This window comes from Psammomys obesus, unplaced genomic scaffold (genome assembly GCF_907164565.1).
Source record: "Psammomys obesus unplaced genomic scaffold, mPsaObe1.curated_primary_1811, whole genome shotgun sequence".
Lineage (NCBI taxonomy): Eukaryota > Metazoa > Chordata > Mammalia > Rodentia > Muridae > Psammomys > Psammomys obesus.
In genome coordinates, this window is record NW_026593982.1 from 575,181 (window position 1) to 596,204 (window position 21,024).

The following is a 21,024-nucleotide window of genomic DNA, read 5'->3' on the forward strand; positions in this document are numbered from 1 at the left end:
TGTTTGGTTGGTTTTGTTTTTGCTTTTTCAGGACAGGGTGGTGGTGTCACACACCTTTAGTCCCAACACTTGGGAGGCAGAGGCAGGTGCACGTCTATGCGTTTGAGGCCAGCCTAGTCTACAGAGTGAGCTCCAGGACAGTTACAGCTATACAGAGAAACCCTGTCTCAAGCCCCATGCCCATCCACCACCACCCCCTCCCCCCGAAAAGAGAAACACAGAGACAGGGTCTCTTTCTAATTTTGGCTACAGGCTGGCCTCACATTCACAGAGATTTGTCTCCCTCTGTGTCTAGACTGTGGGGTTAAAGGCGTGTGCCAATATGTGTAAGTTACAAGATTCTTATCTGTGGGGCTTCTTTTTTAATTTCTATTTTATTTACAGTCTCATTTTTTTTTTCAGGCTTGTCTGTAGCATACTTATTAGGAGAAAGACAATAAGAATGCTGAAATTGAAAAAAAATAAAGAACTAAAAATATGAGTGAGTTATTTAGTGGAAATCAGATCTGAAGTGTTGGTATCGGGTAGTTCATGGTGACACTTGGTACTGTGTATTTGGCTCTAAGTTTAGATGTTCTTTGTTGAGTTTTTTTACTTTGTCCTTTTAACTAAGAGACAGCTTCTTGTTTGCTTGACTTAGGGAATATGTGTGCCAACTGGTGCACAGCTCTGGGGTCAAGTGACCTGTCTGAAGAATGTCCCAGGCCTTACCTCAACAGCGAAGAGGAAGGAGGGCATGCGTTATAACATGTGACTGCACAGCCTTGTTCTTGCTGCTGAGTTTCTGGTCCAACTGCAGGGCACCAAAGTGTCAGACTTTATCTTATGACCCAGTAAAGCCTCCTGCTAGGGTCTTCTCTCAGACTGGAGAGGATTATCTTTCTAAAACAGAATTGCAATGTGTCACTTCTGCATGAAGGCAGATACAGACATCTGATGCTATTGTATCTTCAGCTTTATGATTCAAAATTGTAAAGTATGGGACCAATTGAAGGAAAATAGATAAAACTATACAGATTTTTTCTATGAAGTATTGGTCTTGTAGAATAACACTCCATGAAAAATGGTTTGCTTTTGAATAAGTGACATCAAGGACTTGGTGCTGAGCTGGCTGTGGTGGTGCACACCTGTGATTCCAGCACCTATGGGGCTGAAGCAGCAGGGAGCAGAGTTAGCGGCCAGCCTGGGCTACACTGTGAGACCTTGTATCAAAAGAGTAAAGGGCTTGGGGGAGGTGACACTGTGTCCCCCAGAAATAATAGATACGTATTTCTTTTAGTAGTTACACTTTTTAAGTATAACATTTTCCTGGTAAACAAAATTTCTCATAGATATTTTTTTCCTCCCTTCTCTGGTTTGACAGCTTCATAAAAGTAATCTAGTAGTCAAGTAGGTGAGGCATTGAACTCTGATTAAATCATTATGTTCTTTTTTTCTTTGCCAGTGCTGAGTGTGAAAATAGGGTATGGTGTATGTGAGGTGAGACGTCATTGGTCAGCAAGCTGCACCCACAGCCCAAAAGATTACTTTATCCCAGTAACAGTGCTGTCAAGCCAGTGGAAAGACTTTCTGTTCTTTTAAACCGAGTTCTTTTTTCAACTGCTTGTTGCCTATTTTCAAGAAAGCTCCTGGCTCTTGTATCATTTTAGGCCTCAAGAAATCAATAAAGAAGAACTCGAGGGAAATAGCATGAGGTGCGGTAGAAAGCTTGCCAAAGATGGTGAAGTAAGTATGGCTCTGGCCTTTATGTTCTCAGCTTGCTGAGGAAATTCTCTCAGGCTCCTTTCTTTACTTTTATGTGTTTGCAGTTTTTCCTAATAAGATATTTAAAGGTGGGTTCACTGTGGCACATGTGCTATCTCAAAAATCATTAACCACATGCTCTTTTTAAAGTAGGTTAAGCCTAAGAGAGTAGACGCCTGGGACTCCTGATTCCTAGAGTGTGCTTGTATTTCTTTTTTCTGCAGCTTGGTGTCCTGAACAAGGTATAGCCACCATGCTTAGTAGTTACTCAGCCTTGTGTGAGACCTTCACACTTGGATTTAAAGTCCAGATGAGAGGCTTGAGAGGGTCCCTGTGCAGTACAGAAATGAGATAGATTATGTGGGAGGTGTTGAATAGTCTGGTGAGGTTCTGTTTAACAGTTACCCTAAGTCACCTGTCCCCTTGGAATGCTCGCCACACCAAGAACTACCTTTGTTCCTTACGTGGAACAAATTGCAAGTGCATAAGGGAAAGAAGGAATGTTTACCCTGCTGTCTCCAGAGAACCTGTCTCTAGATTGCTCTAAAAGCTGGCTATGGTCCATTCAGCTGATTGTGCAGCCTACCTGTCATTATTTCCACCTTCAGATGCCAGCCTAGTTTTCACCTGGTTTGTTTGGTCCCAAAGAACGTTTACCTCACTTTCACTTTAAAGGTTATTTCATGCTTGTGTTCAGGATTATGGTATGACAAAGAAGAGGCTGAGTTCTCCATCCCTCATCTTGTTCTTCATCCCTCAGTGCAGGGCAGCTCCTTCAAAGCCGATGCCTTGTGTGTGTGTCACCGCCTGCAGGTCTCCTGCCACTGTCCCCCTTGGTCCCTCTTCCTCACTGCTCTTGTATCTGTGTCACAGCCTTCTTTCCCCAGTGATCTTGCCTTCAGCCCTCCCAGGGCATGCACTCCCACTGATGGCATCATCTTCAGTAATCTCCATTTCAAGTCTCCCATTTATAACATCCGCTTCTCCTTTCTCTTCCTAGCTCTCTATTCTAGGCCTTAAACACTGTTTTTACCCCACTGAGATGTACAGTTTGATCTTTCTTTCCTTTTACTCCCTACTTCTTTACTAGACTTATATTTTGTTCTATCTTAAAACCACCCCCTTGTTTATATCCATCCTTTCCCCCTTTGACGCTGTCTGACTCATCAGGCTAACTCCCACGTTAGCAAGCAGCAAGTCCCAAATCTTTTTTTTTTTTTTTTTTTTTTTTTTTAATGGTGGTGGGATTTGAATGGTTTCTCTGTGTAGTCCTGGCTGTCCTGGACTCACTTTGTAGACCAGGCTGGCCTCGAACTCACAGTGATCCTCCAGCCTCTGCTTCCCACAGTGATGGGATCACAGGCATGTGCCACCATACCCGGCTAAGTCCCAATTCTTATTGACTCTGAATAAATATCTAAATTAGGCTGAAATTTGTTTAGAGATCTACCTCAGTTATGTTTTCTATTGCCATGGTAAACACCATGACTAAAAGCAACTTGGGGAGGAAAGTGTTCATTATTATTATTGTAGATTATAGTCCCATCATTGAAAGAGGTCAGGGCAGGAACCTGGAGGCAGGAGCTGATGCAGAGGCCATGGAGGGGAGCTGCCCATGTTTGTTCATCATGGCTTGCTTATACCATCTAGGCCCCCAACCCAGGGATGGCACCACCCACAATAGGCTCTACCCTTCCCACATCAATCATTAATCCAAAAAACAAAAAACTAAAAAAAAATTCCACACAGGCCAATTTGGTGTGGGCATTTTCTCAGTTGAGTTTCACTCTCAAATGACTGTAGTGTGTGTCAAGTCAATGTAGAACTAGCCAGGACAAGGTCAGAGACAGGCACCTTTCCCAATGGGTTTTCCTTCAATGTTGTAACCATGAACCCGGGTCTGTGTTGCTTCATGGAAACCACCTTTCTTCCTGTCTGAAGTGACTCTGTCTTCTCACCTTGTGACTGCTGTGCTCCTTATCTGACACTCGGGTGTTGCTTTGCCTTTCACCTTTCACTGTGTGGAGACTGTATATCCTCCATCCAGCAGTCCCCAGTTTTTCTGATCTGCCACTGTGCTGAGCTGTCTGTCCTGTCCTTACCCAACATTTTGGTTCCATCTTTTTTTGAGACAGGGTTTCTCTGTGTACCCCTGGCTGTCCTGGAATTCCTCTGTAGACCAGGCTGGTCTTGAGCTTAGAAATCTGCCTGACTCTGCCTCCCCAGTGCTGGGAATGAAGATGTGCACCACCACCACCACCGCTGCCTTTGATTCCTGTCCATATTTAACACTGCAGAAGCCTGCAGTCCTCACCTCCCTCAAGCACCACTCACACTGCTCTTGTGTTGCATCTACTCAGCTTGTAACTGTGGTCCCTTAGAACTGTTCTTGGCTGCACACTCCCTTCCAGTTGTTGCTCAGTATTTCTTCTGACTCCCCTCCAGTGATTCTCACCACTCCAGTGGAACTGCTACAACAGTGTCAGTAATGACCCATGTTCAAGTGGAGTTTATTCTTGTTGCTCTTCTCAACAGAGACCTTTTTCACTTATTCCCTGTTGGAAAGTTTGGGGGTTTGTTTGTTTTGTTTCCATTTGGCTTCTAGGACAATATGCTCAGCCAGTTGTCTTCCTATTTCATTAGCTCCTCCTTCTAAAGTCTACTAGATTCTTCTCTTCCTTAGCAATACTGCTGTGACTGGATTTCAGTTCTTATTCCCTGTCCATGTGCTCTCATTTATTCCCTTGACATCACAGCCTGTCTGTAACCATGGCTCTTGACTCTCACTATACATCTTTCTCAGATATCTGGAGCATCGCAGAAGGAGAATCCTTCCATTTTCACCAGGATTCTCCATGTGGAACAGGGCCTTTGTCATCTGTCATATATGCTTCAGTACATTTATGTGGATACATAATTCTTCCCTTGCACTCTTGGTGTCCATGAGAAATCCCTCAAGGGTTTGTCCCCACAATGCATTTTATCTTGTCTGCACTAACAATTCAGCCCAGGTCATCATCCGTCCTGCCTAGGCTACTGGGGGATCTTCATAGTATGTCATTTTCAAATATAATATTCCAGCCTACTGCTCCCAATTTCACTCTTACTTTTTTGCATCCTGTCTTCCATATAACAGCCAAAGTAGTCTTTGCAAATATAAGCTAGATCATGCTGCATTCTTTTCTAGACTCTACTCTTAGCCTCCCACACACTTCCTTACCAGAGACTAGACCTTTTGGGCGCCTGACTACCTTTGTGAACCCATCTCTAGTTCTTGTCCCATGGCCTACCCATAGAGTTCTTCTCACCGTCTCTGGTAGGCTAACCATGTTTTCACCAGCAGAGCTTTGGACTTGTTATCTTTCCTCCCCAGCTATATCCCCTGTCTGCTCCTTGGCCCAGCCTCCTCACAAAAAGCTCCTTGGGCTCCTCTACATTTTATTCACCAAACTTCCCAGCTGCAAGTCTCCTGCTCTCTCCTGGCACTCTCCTGACTTTTTCTTCCATCCAGTATATCCCCATCTTCTGTCTACCATGTAAACACTAGAGTATAAGATAAATTCTACTGGAGCAGAAATTTACTGACTGCTGTGCCTCCATTCACTGGAGTTGAGCTTGGTGTGTAACAGGTGCTCAGCAGTCTATAACACTGAGTTACTGTGTAATTGGAGGTGTACCTGCCCTCCCCACACTGCCTTACCTCCCTCTCTGAATAACTGCTATCTGAAGTGGCCTTCATGTGTCCAGTGATTGTTTGAAGCAACCACTTCTGAGCCCAATAACTTCCAGGTACCTGTCAGGTGCCCAAGCTATCCTTACAGAACTTCAGTGGGAGGCCTGATTCCATTGTAGTCCTGCTGAGGGACTACAATGTGAAGGGGTGTATGGCATGAAGCTTGGGGAGTGGGGTCATCAAGGGTGTCTCAAGTGCAGGGCTGGTGTTTTGAGCAGAGCCATATGGGGGAGGCACTGACAGAAAGTGCTTTCCCTTGAAGATACATGAAGTGAAGGAAAGGAAAAAGAAACTTGAACTTTTAATTTATGACTTGTTAACATGATGAACTGAAATGAATCTTTTGTGTCTCTTAGTATTGCTGGCGGTGGACAGGTTTTAATTTCGGCTTTGACCTCCTTGTGACTTACACCAATCGATACATCATTTTCAAACGCAATACACTGAATCAGCCGTGTAGTGGATCTGTCAGCTTACAGCCTCGAAGGAGCATAGCATTTAGGTAGGATGGCACCCCCACTTCCTACACCAGTAGAAGGGGAAGAAATGGAATGAAACCTTGATCACCAATGAGATGTAGGATGCGTAAGACGAAGTATACAGGAAAGTACTGGGAGCTGAGAAAACCCCCCTTTTTTAAACATATCCTAACAAATGAAAACAGAAGGTCTTGAAAGTCAAGGTAAAATGATGGACAACTTGATTCTGGGCTTGAAACTGTCACCATGCAAATGTGCAAACTAGAGTGAGACAGGTGTTCTTGGAAAGCACCTGTTGGACATACTGTGTCCAGCTCTCCCTGAAAACTAAGCTGACGTTCATTTCTTAGACATGGTGCTATAGATTGACAGTAGCAAGTATTTGATTTGCAAAAATCAACTTACAGGGGCTCAAGCATGGTGATGATGTCTTTAAACCTAGGAGACAAGCGCAGGCATGTTTATGAATTTGAGACTAGCCTGGTTTACATATATAAGATCCATGTCAGCCAGTGCTATAAAATAAGACCCTGTCTCCAAAACAGAACCTCAAAGAGATTTTATGTAAGACCTAAAGTTGACATGGTTAGAAGATGACACAAGGCAAAAGCTTCATGACATGTGGTTTGGTGTAGACTTCTCTGATATAATGCCAAAAGCACAGGCATCAAGAGACGTCATCCAAATTGTAAGTGTCTGTGTTAAAATACCAGTGAAAAGGTGGCTGCAGAAGGGGAGAGAACATTTGCAAGCAGACCATATTCCTGATAGGATTAGCATTCAGAGTGCACAGCAGACCAAATACTGCAACAGAAGACTGTCAGGTGTGGGAGCAAAGGCTTGTAGTTCCAGCTAAATTTGAGACTAATTACATAGTCCCAGCTGAAAACGGGGGGTTGGGGGGGGGAGGCAGATGGAGAGATGGCTCCATGGGTAGGAGACTGAAGTTTAGTTTGAAGCCCTCACATGATGGCTCACAACCATCCGTAACTTCAGTTCTAGAGGACTCAGCACCCTCTTTGGACTTCTATAGGCAACAGGCTTATACATAGTGCACATATATAACAAGCAGGCAAAAAAGTTTAAAAAAAACTTATACACACAAAATTCATTTTTATGATTAAAAACATACAGATTAAAAGTGGCTAAGTGGGCTGGGAGATGGCTCAGAGGTTAAGAGTGCTGGCTGCTCTTCCAGAGGTCCTGAGTTCAATTCCTAGCAACCACATGAGATCTGGTGCCCTCTTCTGGTATACAGATGTACATGTAGACAGAACATTGTATATGTAATAAGCAAACAAATAAATCTTAAAAAAAAAAAAGTGGCTAAGTTTGGAGGGGGATGGCTGGAGAGATGGCTCAGTTGTTAAGAGCACTGTCTGCTCTTCCAAAGGTCCTGAGTTCAATTTCCAGCAAGCACATGGTGGCTCACAACCATCTGCCCTGGACTCTAATGTCCTGTTTTGGCCCTCTTCTCGGATGGAGGCCTACATGCAGATAGAACACTCGTATACATAAAATAAATAAATAAACTCTTAAAAAAAAAAAGTGGCCAAGGCTGTGGTAGAGTAGCCATGGAGCATGCACAATGCTCTGGGTTTAGTCTTGCACGTCTAGCAAAACAAAGCACCAAAGAACTTGCATAAGATTTCTCCAAAGGCCGAGAAGGTGGCTTAGTCATTACAGTACTTGCCAGGAAAGCATGGAGCTCACTCCATAGCAGCCTCCTAAGTAGCTGGACTCAGCAGTCCACACCTGTAGGGCCAGCACTTGGTGGAGCAAGACCCAAGGATCCATGGGCCTCTTGTCCAACCTGCTTAGCCAAATGTGTAAGCTCCAGGGTCTCAAATAATAAGGAAGAGTGTGACAAAGGAAAGCACCAAGCCTCTGTTTATACTCATATGCATACATATACCCCACAAACACATACACAAATTCTCCAAAGAAGATAAATGTCTGGTGAACAAAAATAAGCTTAACATCACTGGTCCTTGGGGAAAAGAAATGAAAACCACAATAAAATGCTGTTCCATAATTTTTATCCAAAGCAGAAACAAAGATAGACAAGGCTGTAAAATAATCAGATCCTTGTCCCCTGCTGGTAGCCTTCTGCAAAATGGTACACCCATTACAAGACACTTTGCAGAACCCTAAACAAGTGCTTTATGGCCTAACAGTTCTGCTTCTGGGTACATCCCAAGGAGTCAGAAGCAAGGACTGGATACTTACACTCTCAGGCTTGCAGCAGCACCGCTCATGGTAGCTGGAGGGCAGAAGCAACCTATATGAGCCTTAGCAGATAATTGTATAAACATAAGTTGTAATGCTCACACAGCAGAACACTGGTCATCTTTAAAAAGGAAAGTCCAATGAAGACCCTGTGTCGTAATTAAGTGTCTCACAAAAAGACAACAATCCTGATTCTACTCAGATAAGTTTATCGGGACAGAAAGTAAACTCTTGGGTGCTAGTTCTGGAAGAGGAGAAGGGAAGAGTCACTGCTTTAATGGGGATGGTGTCAGCTGGGTAAGGTAGAAATACACTCGAAGGGTGGATGTGCTGATGCCATTGCAAAGGAATCATATAGTAAGCTTCATGTGTTGTGTCTTGCCACAGTGATGAAAGTTAAAAGTTAAAAGATTCAAAGTTATTTTTTGTTTTGGTTTTTTGAGACAGAGTTTCTCTGTGTAGCCCTAGCTGGCCTTGAGTTCAGAGATACACCTGCCTCTGCCTCCCAAGTGCTGGGGTTAAAGGTGTGCAGCACCACCTTTATATACTAGAACAACAGAAGTTAGAAATCTGAATGGAGCTGATTTACCTTTTTTAAAACTTTTTTTAAATGTAAAAAAAAAAGGGGGGGGTTTCACCTTATGTGGGGCACATATCTGTAATCCTTTTACTCAGTGATTGGAGGCAGGAAGGATCATAGTTCAAGGCCAGTCTGAGCTACATGAGACCTGCTTCTAAAAACCAAGCTATAGAGCTATAGCTGTGGTAGCATGTTTGCGTATCATGCAGGACCCTGAGCCTCAGCTCAGTCCACAGTACTGCCAGTAATAAGGTTTCCAGGGAATACAGAAGGGGAAAGAGGTAGAGTGAAGAAGGCCTTGTTTAGATTAGCCTTCACTTTTAAAATATTGTTTTTAAATTCTAGATTGCGCTTGGCTTCTTTTGACAGTAGTGGAAAACTCATATGCAGCAGAGCAACTGGCTACCAGATACTGACACTTGAAAAGGATCAGGTATGTGTGCTTATGTGCTTGCCACTTTGCTGCATCATGTGTGCTTGGAGTCTGCTTGCTTGCTTGCTGCTTGTTTGTTTGTTTGTTTGTTTGTTTGTTGAGACACGGTTTCTCTGTGTATCATTGGCTGTCCTGGACCTGCTTTGTAGACCAGGCTGTCCTCAAACTCACAGAAATCCACCTGCCTCTGCCTCCCTGAGTGCTGAGATCACAGGTGTGCACCATCATACTGGGCTTAAGATTTATTTATGTTATGTATATGAATGCTCTGTCTGCATGTACACATGCACACCAGAAGAGGGCATCAGATCCCAGTATAGATGGCTGTGAGCCACCATGTGGTTGCTGGGAAGTGAACTCAGGACCTCTGGAAGAGCAGCCAGTGCTCTTAACTGCTGAGCCATCTCTCCAGCCCCTACTTGGAGTCTTTGAAGCTCTTAAATAAAACTGACATTAAAATAATGATATTTTGATGTGAAAATTTGTTGAGTTTTTTTCAAAGAAAAGGTGAAAATACCCTGGTCATTTCTGCAGAGCTCACCTGAGGCCTGCACTGTAGATTGGGTGTTTGTGATCCAAAAATGTGAAACCCAAACTGCTTGTGTTAAAATCTATTTAAAGTGTTTTGAGTATCACAAGGAGAGTTCCACCAGGAAACAGTATTTTCAATGAATACTGCATAAAATTACCTTGAGTGTATATGAAATACAAATGAATTTTATTTACAGTTAAGATATTGTAAAATCTGGAGAAAAAATTTTTTAAATGGTCTCAAGCCTTTCAGATGATGGCTACTCTACCTCTTGAAATGGGATGGGACCACAGAAACAAAAAGATTATCTGAGGGGCAGGAAAGAGTTGGTAGTAAGGAAATAATTACTTTAAATCTTACCTTTACAAGCTGTGCAGGACATATTCTGTGCTGTACATGGGAGTGTTTATTCACACAGTCAGCAGATGACCTGAAAATGCCTGACAGCCCTCCAGTGCTCCTGAGTACAAAGAGTGTTTTCTGAAAGCATATTATATTTGTAGATAATAGACATCTATAATATTCTCCCTCTCATCTCTGAAGTCACTTGTCATGCCAAAGGTCTAAATGCATGTATTCATTTTTAAGTATTAGGATGAGAAAGTAAGCTATGTTCAGAAATGAAACCTAGAGTGCTAAATGATGAGGGTGTTTGTTTCTTATGAAAACCTACCACATTGGAAATGGTGTCCTATCAGCAGAGGGCTTACAGCTCCTGTTCCTTAGATGGAGGAGCCGAAACTGAGAGACTGTGGAGAATCAGTAGCTGTGACCTCACATCTCATCACAGTTCCCACAGTGCACTTCTACTATTGCTGCAGATGTGAAAGGGCTGAGGACAGCTCATGGCCAAGTGCTTGGCTTGTGTGAAATAGTCCCTGAGCTCTATTACAGAGCCACAGAAGAAGAAATAGAAGTAGGCATGGCAGGTAGCACAGGAAAATGTCCACTTCAACAGATACAGAGTTGTCTGTTGTCTGTCCTTCAGTTGTCTGTTTTCCTGCATTGAAATTTCCTGTTGGCTCCTGTTGGTAGGAAATGAGCAAGGTCTGTCTTTGTCTTCTACCTGGAACTTTATAATAAACAGCCACGGCTCACAGCAGCTAGAAAGCTAAAAGTCTCCAGGCCAATGTAACCACACTTGCCATTTTATTCATGTAACACTGGTGCCTACCGCATGCTGAGTTCATTCCTGTGATGGAGGAAATCCACATGAGCCTTTGCTAGTGTAGCCTAGGGTAAGAAAAGCTATGGCATGCTCCCAGAGCACTCTGCGATGTTGAGGGAGAAGCCTTTCCCAAGTTACAGGGTTGAGAATGGGGGTGATGATGACAGTTTAGAAGGAGAACCCCATCCATTTTTCAGGCTTGAAGGTGTGATGACTGACAGCTCAGGGAAAAGTTGTGCTGAAGAAGTGAGCATGAGAAGCCTCAGGTGAGCAGGCTAAGGCCAAGAGAGCTGCTGGTCACTTCAGAACCGAAAAGAAGTGCAGAGAATTCAGTACAGACAGAGCTGGTGCGATAGACTACGGCTGAGGGCTAGCGGCTTTTGGTTGGTCAGTTACGTGTATGTGTTTTCCATGTGTTACAAGTATCTGTGCTGAAAAAACATAGAAACTACTGTAATTTAGATAAATGATGTCAACTCGATAAAGGTTGTCTCAACACTTTCTACAATAATCAGCACATATCCATGCACATTTTTCTATTATTTTTCGTATGTTTCTTTGTTTTAGCCCATACTGGCTCCAACTGGTCACTCTCCTGCCTGAGCCTTCTGATACTGGTATTGCAAGTGTGTACCACTCCTCCAGGCAGCACATGTGTTTTTTAAATGGCCAGCTCGCAGCCCTCTCTGCAGTCCATCCAGGAGATTGTGTACTGTTTAGCCTTTTACTTGATGTGGGCAGTGAATGCAGGGACTGCGGGGGTGCCTCAGGGGGTAAGAGCAGCTGCTGCTCTCTCCAGGTCCCGGCACCCACACTTGCCAGCTCACAACTGCATGGAACTCTAGTTCTAAAGGGTCAGGTGTCCTATTCTGACGCCTGGGGGTCACTGCATACACACGCTGCACTCAGGGACACACAAACATAGGGATCGGTATGTCCTTACAAAGGAAGAAAGGAAGTACACGTTGTTGGCTTTCATTGTCATTTGAGTTTTGGTATAATTGGAGTTTTGTTTGCTATTTGACTTGACTTCCCATATAAATTGATGACTTACATTGTTTCAGCAGCCACCTTTGTCACATGTTGCCAGTCCTTTTTGAAGGTGATCTGCTCCCCTTCCCCTCTAGCGAGTTCTTCTTTTGGAGTGACTCTGATTTTCATTGTGTAGTAGTGTAATAGGACTGTGTAATAGTCACCTGTATTTTTTTCTGCCCCCTTTATTTTATTTTATTTTTTTACATTAGATGATGTTTCTTTACAAGAGGACATGTACTTGGCTTCATTCTAACACACTTTGTGTCAGTGTCTCACCATGTAGCCCTGGCTGTCCAGAAACTCACTATATGTGATGTAATGGTATGTCAGATATGTACTAAGTGAATAAATAACCTGGTGAGATGTTCAGGAGCGAGGATGGCAAATGAAGGCTGTGAGTGAAAGCATACAGGGCGGATGGCTCAGAAGGAAAGAATAAAAGCTGCTTTGAAGGCTCCAGGTAGGAGGTAGTGGGAATGCCATGCCCAGCAGACATGTGGTTCCTCCTCCTGGAAGAAAGGACCTATGTGTGCTGCTGCCAGCAAGGCCTCCACAGCTCCACCTCCGTGGTGGACCCAGCAGGGGCACTTCACCATGCAGGTGTTCAATGGAGGAGTACAGGGTAAGTTAAAAGGTTTGAGGATGCTGAGGGATTGGAGACCAGGGATTGATGCAGCTTATTCAAAGATCGGTGTATCCATTTTGGCTTCAGTCAATGTCCACATCAGCTTCCTGGAGTTAGCCTTTTGACCTACCTGAGGTCAGTTTTAACTATACTTAGACCTCTGACAACTGGTTTTCCCCCGATCCTTTGCTTTTTTGTCAGTGCACAATTGTTTGTGTTTGTGTGCTTCTTTATCATTAGTGTGCATAGCTTCAAAGATCATTACCAAGTATAGAAAATGTGCCTATACTCAGGTTGCAGGGTCAGGTTTTGCCCAAGGCAAGGTGACTCAGATGTGTGCTGACATTTCTTTTGGCAGCACTGTTTTCCCATCTGCCAAGATGACAGTGTTCTGATTTTACTCCCTAAGATTGTCCTGAACACCACGTTCCCCTTCAGGCAAAGTACAAAGAAATTGTGAGCTATATTTGTGAGCTATCTTTACCAAAATTTTTATGCTTACTCCCCCATACAAAAGTTGTACTCTTTGCTGGGTGGTGGTAGTGTACGCCTTTAATCTCCGCACTCAGGAAGCAGAGGCAGGCAGATCTCTATGGGTTGCAGGCTAGCCTGGTCTACACAGCAAGTTCCAGGATACACAGTGAAACCATGAAACAAAAAGTTATACCCTTTAAGCCTACTTTGGTCACTCACATATTCTAACTTTAGTTGATCTTTATAGGAATTAGTGCTTCAGATTCTAATTAAACAGTGCTTACAGTATTCTCCAAAATGTATAAAATAGCATGACTAAGGCCTTCAGTGTAGGGGATGTTTCTCAGGTGGTAGGTGGTAGGAATGTTCATTTCAGTGTTGCTTCCTTTAAGGACCTACTTTACTGTCTGTGGTCCTGGCGACAAATCTGTGAGGTCCAGAGAGATGGAAAGCATCAGTGATGGTTCTCTTGTGGCTCTCACTGCCTGTCTTTGGAAGATTTCATGTGCATAGATGTAGCTGACTGCACAATGCTTTTACGTGATGTGCTATATGCTGTGTTCTAGGCATGGTGGGGACCTTAGGTAAGGGTAGGAGCTATGCCTGGTGACCACAGCAGTGACTCCCTGTCTTAGTCCAGTGATATGCTGAACCTGAGTCTTAAAAATCCATATCACAAGTGAGCAGATCATGTGCACATGGGGCTTAGCCCTATGCATGTGCTCTGCCTCTGAGCTGTGTGCCCAGCCTCTGTTCACTGTAAAATATGCAGGCGCTTGATAGAGAATCTTACAGGAATAAAAATAGCTGCCACTGTTGAGTAGTTGGCTCTGTCAGCTTTAGCCCTCAGTGCCGTCCTGTGAGCCAGAAGCTAAACAGTGAGTAATATACAGGAAACAAACTCATGCCCAGTTCTCATGGGCTGGAATCTACGGTTACAGCCGTGGTGAGTGCGTCAACAGCTTGACTTATCAATGTTATAAAATGTTGCTATGTCGTTGTCATTAAACCTACAAATCTGTCTTGTAGGAACAAGTGGTGATGAACTTGGACAGCAGGCTTCTGATCTTCCCTTTATATATCTGCTGTAACTTCTTGTATATATCACCAGAAAAAAGAACTGAGAGTAATCGTCACCCAGAAAACCCCGGACCCTGAGGCACTCGTCAGTGGGGAGAAGAGTACTTTGGAAACTGTGGGCAGCTTTAACTTCATGGCCTACTGCATTCACATCCAAGGTGACTAACAGCAGGCCTTATGAGCTGCATGGACTCTGCAGGAGATGGCCTCACCCTATTGCATTTCTATGCACATATGAAAAAGTATTTTAAACTAAGAAAGTACCTGTCAAACCATGTATGTTGAAGGATGTCAACTCTTGCTTTCATTTAGCAGTAGAAAATTGCTATAGGTAAATTTCTCATTTCTTTCCAACAAAATATAGATTTAATTTTGAGCTTAAATTTTGATCCTAATGTTAGTAAACTTCACTTAATTCATCTGTAAATTTGTTCCTGTTTTGTTAAGAGAATGTTTAGGACATAGCTTGAATGGCCAATCATAAATGTTCTTTCAATTGGTGCCTTTAAAGCTGTTCTTTAATTTTTTTCAGTTGCTCATTTAGGCTTCTGTTTAGTCTAATACCTTTCCAATCTCTGCTTCTTTTTAACCATCAAATCCTTTTTCATGGTTTGGGAGACTAAGCTTAGGAAATGGTTTTTTTTTTTTTTTTTTTTTTAATCTAAATTTAAGCATTTTCATATTTTTTAAACTTTAACTTTCCTACAATTTTAAATGATAACAACAACAATCAGCTTTAGGACTTGAAATAAACTTGAATAAGGGAAATGGGTTGATTCTGAGGATATTCCTTCGCCTTACGTGCGTGGTCTTGTCTGACATTCTGTGTACTTTTATGTTATGAATTATTTATGTACAGATACATTTTCAAGTTCTCTGATTGTTGGAATTTATGTTCAAATTTTAGTTGGGAATCTTGTTTCCTACTTTAGCTCAGGGCTTTATAACCTCTGAACTTGAGTGCCTTTGAGTCACATACGCAAATAGATGTCATGGTGAATGTACAGGAGGAGCTGGGAACAAAACATTCATGTTAAAACAACTTATTTTTGTCAAGAATACGATGTATGCTTGTCATGATTTGTATACGTTGGTTCCTTGTGCTTATTGCTCTTTTGAAAATAGCTTCTCATTTTCCTCTGGTCAGAGTAAGTGCTTTTGTGGTTGCTGTATGTGTTTGTATTTTTTTTAAATTGGAATCATTTTTATGTATCTGTTCAAATAATAAATGCTCATTTGGAAAAGGAATATGCTCCTGTTTAAAGTGGACTTGAAACCCTTACCTGAAACTAGGATTTGTTTGTTTGTTTGTTTGTTTGTTTGTTTTGTTTTTTTCAAAACAGGGTTTCTTTAATCTTGGCTGTCCTGGAACTCACTCTGTAAACCAGGCAGGCCTTGAACTCACAGACATCTGCCTGCTTCTGCCTTCCAAGTTCTGGATGAAAGGTGTGCACTACCATTGCTTGGCTGAAACTAAGATTCTATTTTTCTCTCGAAGTTCAGTTTTTATTCCAAGTAATTCATCCTTTGTGTTGTTCTGTTTGAGAGCAAAATTTTATTAGAGATTAAAAGAAAAAAACAACTGGGTTGGAAAAGTTAAATCTCAGCAGCTTCTAGGAAAAGGGACCTAGAGAAATGAGAGACGTGTAAGACACTCTGAGTTAGAGGTCACAAGGCAGGGAGGCTCAGCTGTGAAAGTCCGCAGGAAAGAGAATGCCTGCATTGGCAGAGCTAGCAGGCTTCAGAATTGCCTCATGGAAAAAAAAACACCATTACGAAATGTGGAAAAGAAAGGGTTAGGCTGTCTGAGCTCTCGCTTGGAAAGCGCACAGGCTTACTTCTTAGGATCATAAGCACTTGCTCCCACCTGCTTTTAGTTTTGAATTACTGGTGGGCTTTTTTTCCTGGTAATAGATGGTAAATTCACAAATTATCCTTGTCTTGGCAGAATTCAGCTGCTTTGAATGCCTTCTTCCTCCTAGAATTGTCATATGAAGGTGTCTAAAGCAGTGGTTGGGTCCGAGAGATGCTGCATTTCTGAACTGGCTCCAGCATCATCTGTCAGCAGCAGAAAAGCTCCTTTCCTGTTTATATATGAGAAACAAAGCACACACCCGTAATCCCTGCATGCAGGAGGCTGAGGCAGGAGAGTCACAAGATTGTGAACAGCCTGGGCTGCATGGCAAGACCCTGCTTTATAACAAAGCAATTATATTCAAATATATTTTTATAAATCTTGGAAATTAAAGTGTGAATGAATATATTAACAAGGAAGATTACCTGCTTCCTTTCACTTCAGTCACTGGTCAGGTTGGAAGTCGGTTAGCAAGCTCTCCTGCTCAGGCTGCTGATGTCCTCCATAGATGAGGTAGTGATTCTTCTGTCATTTGAGAGACTGGTCACTGTCAGCTTATACTGTATGGGCAGTGTCAGGTGATTGGAGGCTATCGTGAGCGAGGGCTTTGTGCTTGTCAGCTCTTCAGTATAGCCTCTGCCAAGTTCTCTTTGTGAGTTTTGTTTTTTATTGAATGTCATTGCTGGAAAGCTAACCACTCACATTAATTTGGCTTGGTCCATAGCAAGATGGGTAAACTGAAATGAAAACAGCAGTAGTCACCAACTTTTTTGGGTTAGATTTTCTTTACATAGGCCCTCACTATGTGGTCAAGGCTAGTCTCAAACTCAAGATCCTTCTGCCTCAGTTTTTTCAATGTTCCTACCTCCCAAGTGCTGAGGTTAAGGCAACCCCTACCCTACCCAGTACACAGTGGAAATTTATTCCCTTATGCAGTAATATTGATAAGTGTGATGTGGAAGAGGTGACTAAGCCCTTTGTGAGCCAGTGCAGCTGTTTCTAGAATGGCGTCCTACAGTCTCCTTTGTTGTTCTCAAAGCACATGATGCATTCTGGCACCTTGATCCCACGGCCTCCAGTACAGCAAAAAAACTGCTTTTCAATGTCAGTTACCCAGTCTCTGGCATTATATTCAACAGACTGAGAGACACACCTACATATATTTCCTTACCTCCAATATGTTTTTCTTTTCTTTTTCTCGTTTATTTATTTTACATCCTTGTAGCCCCTTATCTCCTCCCCTTCCAGTTCCACCCTCTCCCTCCCTTTTCCTCAGAAAAGGGAAGCTCCCTTCCCACCTACCTCAGCTCATCAACTTGTATCAGGACTGAATGTGTCTTCTTCCCCTGTGGCCTGTCAAGGTAGTCTGCCAGGGGAAAGTGATCTAAAAGTGAGTCCATGTCTGATGCATTCCCCACTTCCTTTACTAGAGTACCCACTTGAAGCCTAAACTTCCCATCTGCTACGTCTTTGTAGGGGGCATAGGTTCAGTTCATGCATGGTCCTTTGTTGATGCTTCAGTCTCTGCAAGCTCCTCTGGGCCCTGGTTAATTGGCTCTGTTGTTTTTCTTGTGGAGCTCCTGTCACTTCCGGGTCCTTTTCTCTTTCCTCCCACTATTTCACAAGACTCCCTACGCATCCCCCAGTGTTTGGCTGAGTGTCAGCATCTGTTTTGAGGAGATGCTGGGTAGAGCCTCTCAGAGAACAACTCTGTCAGGCTCCTGTCTGCAAGCTTAGCAGAGAATTATAGTGTCAGGGGTTGACTGTTCTCTAATAAGATAGGCCTTTGCTTGGGTCAAGCATCTGTTGGGCATTCCCTCAGTCTCTGCTCTATCTGCTCTATCTTTATCCCTGCACATCTCATAGGCAGAGTAAATTTTGGGTCAAAGTTTCTGTGGTCAGGTTGGTATTGCCATGTTTTCTTTTAATTGGTCTCTGTGTTACCTCAAATTGATCTCTGAAAAACCTCAGATCGACTTCTGTCCCACCCCTAAAACTCTGCAGAGGCTCCACTGTGCCTTCAGGTACCCTGCGTCTCATCTCCACATCTCTCCCTTACCTCTTGCTCTCCCCCTCCCTCCACTCCATCCCAGCAGCACATTTCCCCTTGTTTTCTTGCTGATTTCTGCTCACATCATTTCCTCTGGAAGCTCTTCTGCATGACTTTCCCCCTCAGCAGGAAAGTGAGGTGCTCGTCATTTGGGCCTTCTGCTGTCTTGTTTCACATGGCTACACTTCTGTGGTGCTTCCCTGTCTGTGTCCTCAGACCTACTCAAATGCAAGTGCCTTTTCTCTCTGTTCTGTCCTTTGATACATAGATACACAATAGATGTGAATAGTGTAACTAGAACTTGTGATGTTTTAGTTTCTGCATTGCTCTAGCCAACCACCGTGAAGTTCAGTCCTTTGACATGTGTTTATACACAGACCAGCCAGTCCAAAACTCACTTCCCCAACCACTTCTTTTAGTTTTTCAAAGGTTAATTTATATGTATGAATGTTTTCCCTTTAGGTATGTGTGTGCACAGTGATGAATGATTATGAACCACCATGTGGGAACTTGTTCCCAGGTTCTCTGAAAGAGCAACAAATGTTCTTTAGTGCTCAGCCATCACTCCAGCCTCTCTCTCTCTCTCTCTCTCTCTCTCTCTAAACCAACCATCAAGCCAGGCCAGGGTTTCCTGCTCCAATCACCCCTAGACTAGGTACCAGATGACACAAATCGCCTCTCCCATGGCCTACTGTGATGATTCCAAAACTAGCCTTCTATTGAATGACTTTGGGGAAACGTAATGGTTAGCGTTGATTGATTGCTACCTCGATGGGATTTAGAATCACCATGGAGACCAATGTCAGTGTGTCTCTTTGTAGGAGATTCTATCTCTATAGCTCCATGAGTTTGAGGTGTGACCTATCCTAAATAAAGGATGAGTTAGGGTCTTGGACTTCACAAAAAGGAGAAAGGCTGAACACAAGCATTCATCGCTCCCTGCTTCCTGGCTACAGATGTGGCTGTAAGCAGCCACCTCAGGATCCTGTTTCTGTGCCTTACCTGCCATAATGGGCTCTGCAGTGGAACTGTGAGCCAAAATAGTCCCTTCCTTCTGTAAGTTGCTTTTCCTAGGCATTTTGTCACAGCAGCAAACAACAACAAACTAATACGATAAATACAGACGTAAGCTGAGCAAATAGTTCAGCATAGATAACACAGCACTGACAACAGACTATACAAAAATTCTACCTACATCTACCTTGGTGGACCCCATTGGGTTTATTGAGGTTACTTGCAAGAACATGGGTGACAGCTCATGAAAATTCTGTATCCCTGGAAGCTCCTGCACAACTCACAGTCATCACCCGGGAGACTGAGGAGGACTGCCTCCAGTTGAATGCCAGCCTGAGCTACATACTCAGTTCCACGTTAGCCTGGCCTAGAGTGAGGACAGAAAATGCCCAATTAGAAAAATCATAACTCTACAATTCATCATCATAGCTGATGATGAAATTGCCTCTGCTTTCCTGGAAGAGCCAAAACTGCAACCCAGCAGGAATGGGAAGGAGCTGGACTACACAGACAGCAAGCAGTGAATCGTGTGGGACAGCAGCCACTACCCAGAGTCCTCACCAAATGGCCAGTGTTAGAGCCTTCCATTGGGCTTCCCAGCCTACAAAGCTGTAAGGAACACATTTCTGTTTCTAAGCCACCTCTCAACAGCCTGGAAGGACTACGGCAGTTCCAAAGATGGCCTATGTTATCACCCTAAGGTGTCATGCCTTTGCATTCTGCATTTAAATCTAATCCTGAGTTAATGTCCAGTGGGCAAGGTTTAGGTCAAGATTCACCAAATCTTTCAGTAAGTTTTGCGAAACACCTTTTCTACATTTATTAAAATGGTTTTGGGTTTTCTTTTTCCTGTTTTTCTGATGAATTTAAACTGAAGGTGGTTTTTTGCTTGGTTTGGTTTACGTTTGTGGTTTTTTTTTTAGATAGAAAAAGACAAATGCAGGCATCTTACTAGTGTTCCTCTTCTGCTCAGTTATTCTGCATCGTTCCCTGCTATGCCGGTGGTATTGGTATTGTAATAAATTACCACAGACATGTTTGCCTGAAGCAACAGAAATGTATTCTCTCACAGCTCGAGTCCAGAACAGTTTCAGTGGCTGAGACCAGGGGTCATCTTTGTTCCCTTTGCAGCTCCCTGCCTCTTGTAGCTTCTGTTGCTGGCATTCTGGTGTCAGTCCCTCTGCCTCTGGAGTCCGGGACCCTGCTTCCCATAGCAACCTTCCTCTGCCTTTCTACAGATCTTTGAGGGGGCACTCAGGGCTCCCCTGGGTCATTGAGGGCAGTCGCCTCATATGCACACCCTTACTTACATAGGGTAACATCCACAGGCTCAGACGACAAGAACCAGGCATCTTTTGTGGTCTGTTTACTGACAGACTCTAGCCCTGTGAATTCTGATACAGTGGCCTCTAACAGTGTTTTCACACTTGACTACTGTAATTTAGCTTCCTTTCAGAACTTCTGCTTAAGCTCACATGCCCCCTGGGGCTGTCCTTTGTCTCCTTAGGACAAGCTCCTGGACACCTATGATTCATAAATTCCTCACCTCTGACTTTATTTCCGATTTCTTCCCCAGGTACTGTCTGCATTTAGCCAAATGCCTACCCCAAAATATCTATTTTGATGTTCATCGTCCTCTCCCCCCCCCCTCACCCCAGTGTTTATGTATTTGTCTGTCTGTGTTGGGGGGAAGTTGAGGTATGTGTGGCTGGTCTCAAATTTGGTATGTAGACCAGGCTGGCTTGGAATTTACAGAGAACCATTTGATACTGTCTCCAGAGTGCTGGGATGGCAAGCATCTGCCACCATGCCTGGACTGTGTTCTTCATACTTAATAGTTTAACTAATAAAATATAGTTTGGGTTTTTCCCATAAGCTAAAGTATAATCCAGTTCTCAGACTGGAGTAAATGTACACAGAAGGAGCTCCACTGAATTGATAAGGTGGCACTTAGGGCTGGAAGAGTGTCCCATGTTACTCGTTGGCACAAAAGC

General features: G+C 43.4%; 1 protein-coding gene across 1 annotated transcript in view; it reads left to right on the top strand.

Annotated features, from left to right (window-relative positions):
* Gmcl1 (germ cell-less 1, spermatogenesis associated) overlaps positions 1 to 15,359 on the top strand; it is a 29,818-nt gene extending 14,459 nt beyond the window's left edge. The window contains exons 7-10 of the mRNA XM_055617630.1: positions 1,588 to 1,725; positions 5,833 to 5,978; positions 9,110 to 9,197; positions 14,061 to 15,359. Of these exons, the coding sequence (XP_055473605.1) occupies positions 1,588 to 1,725; positions 5,833 to 5,978; positions 9,110 to 9,197; positions 14,061 to 14,189 (501 nt within the window). The 3' untranslated portion in view covers positions 14,190 to 15,359. The remainder of the gene's footprint in view (positions 1 to 1,587; positions 1,726 to 5,832; positions 5,979 to 9,109; positions 9,198 to 14,060) is intronic.
* Positions 15,360 to 21,024: the final 5,665 nt, after the last annotated feature.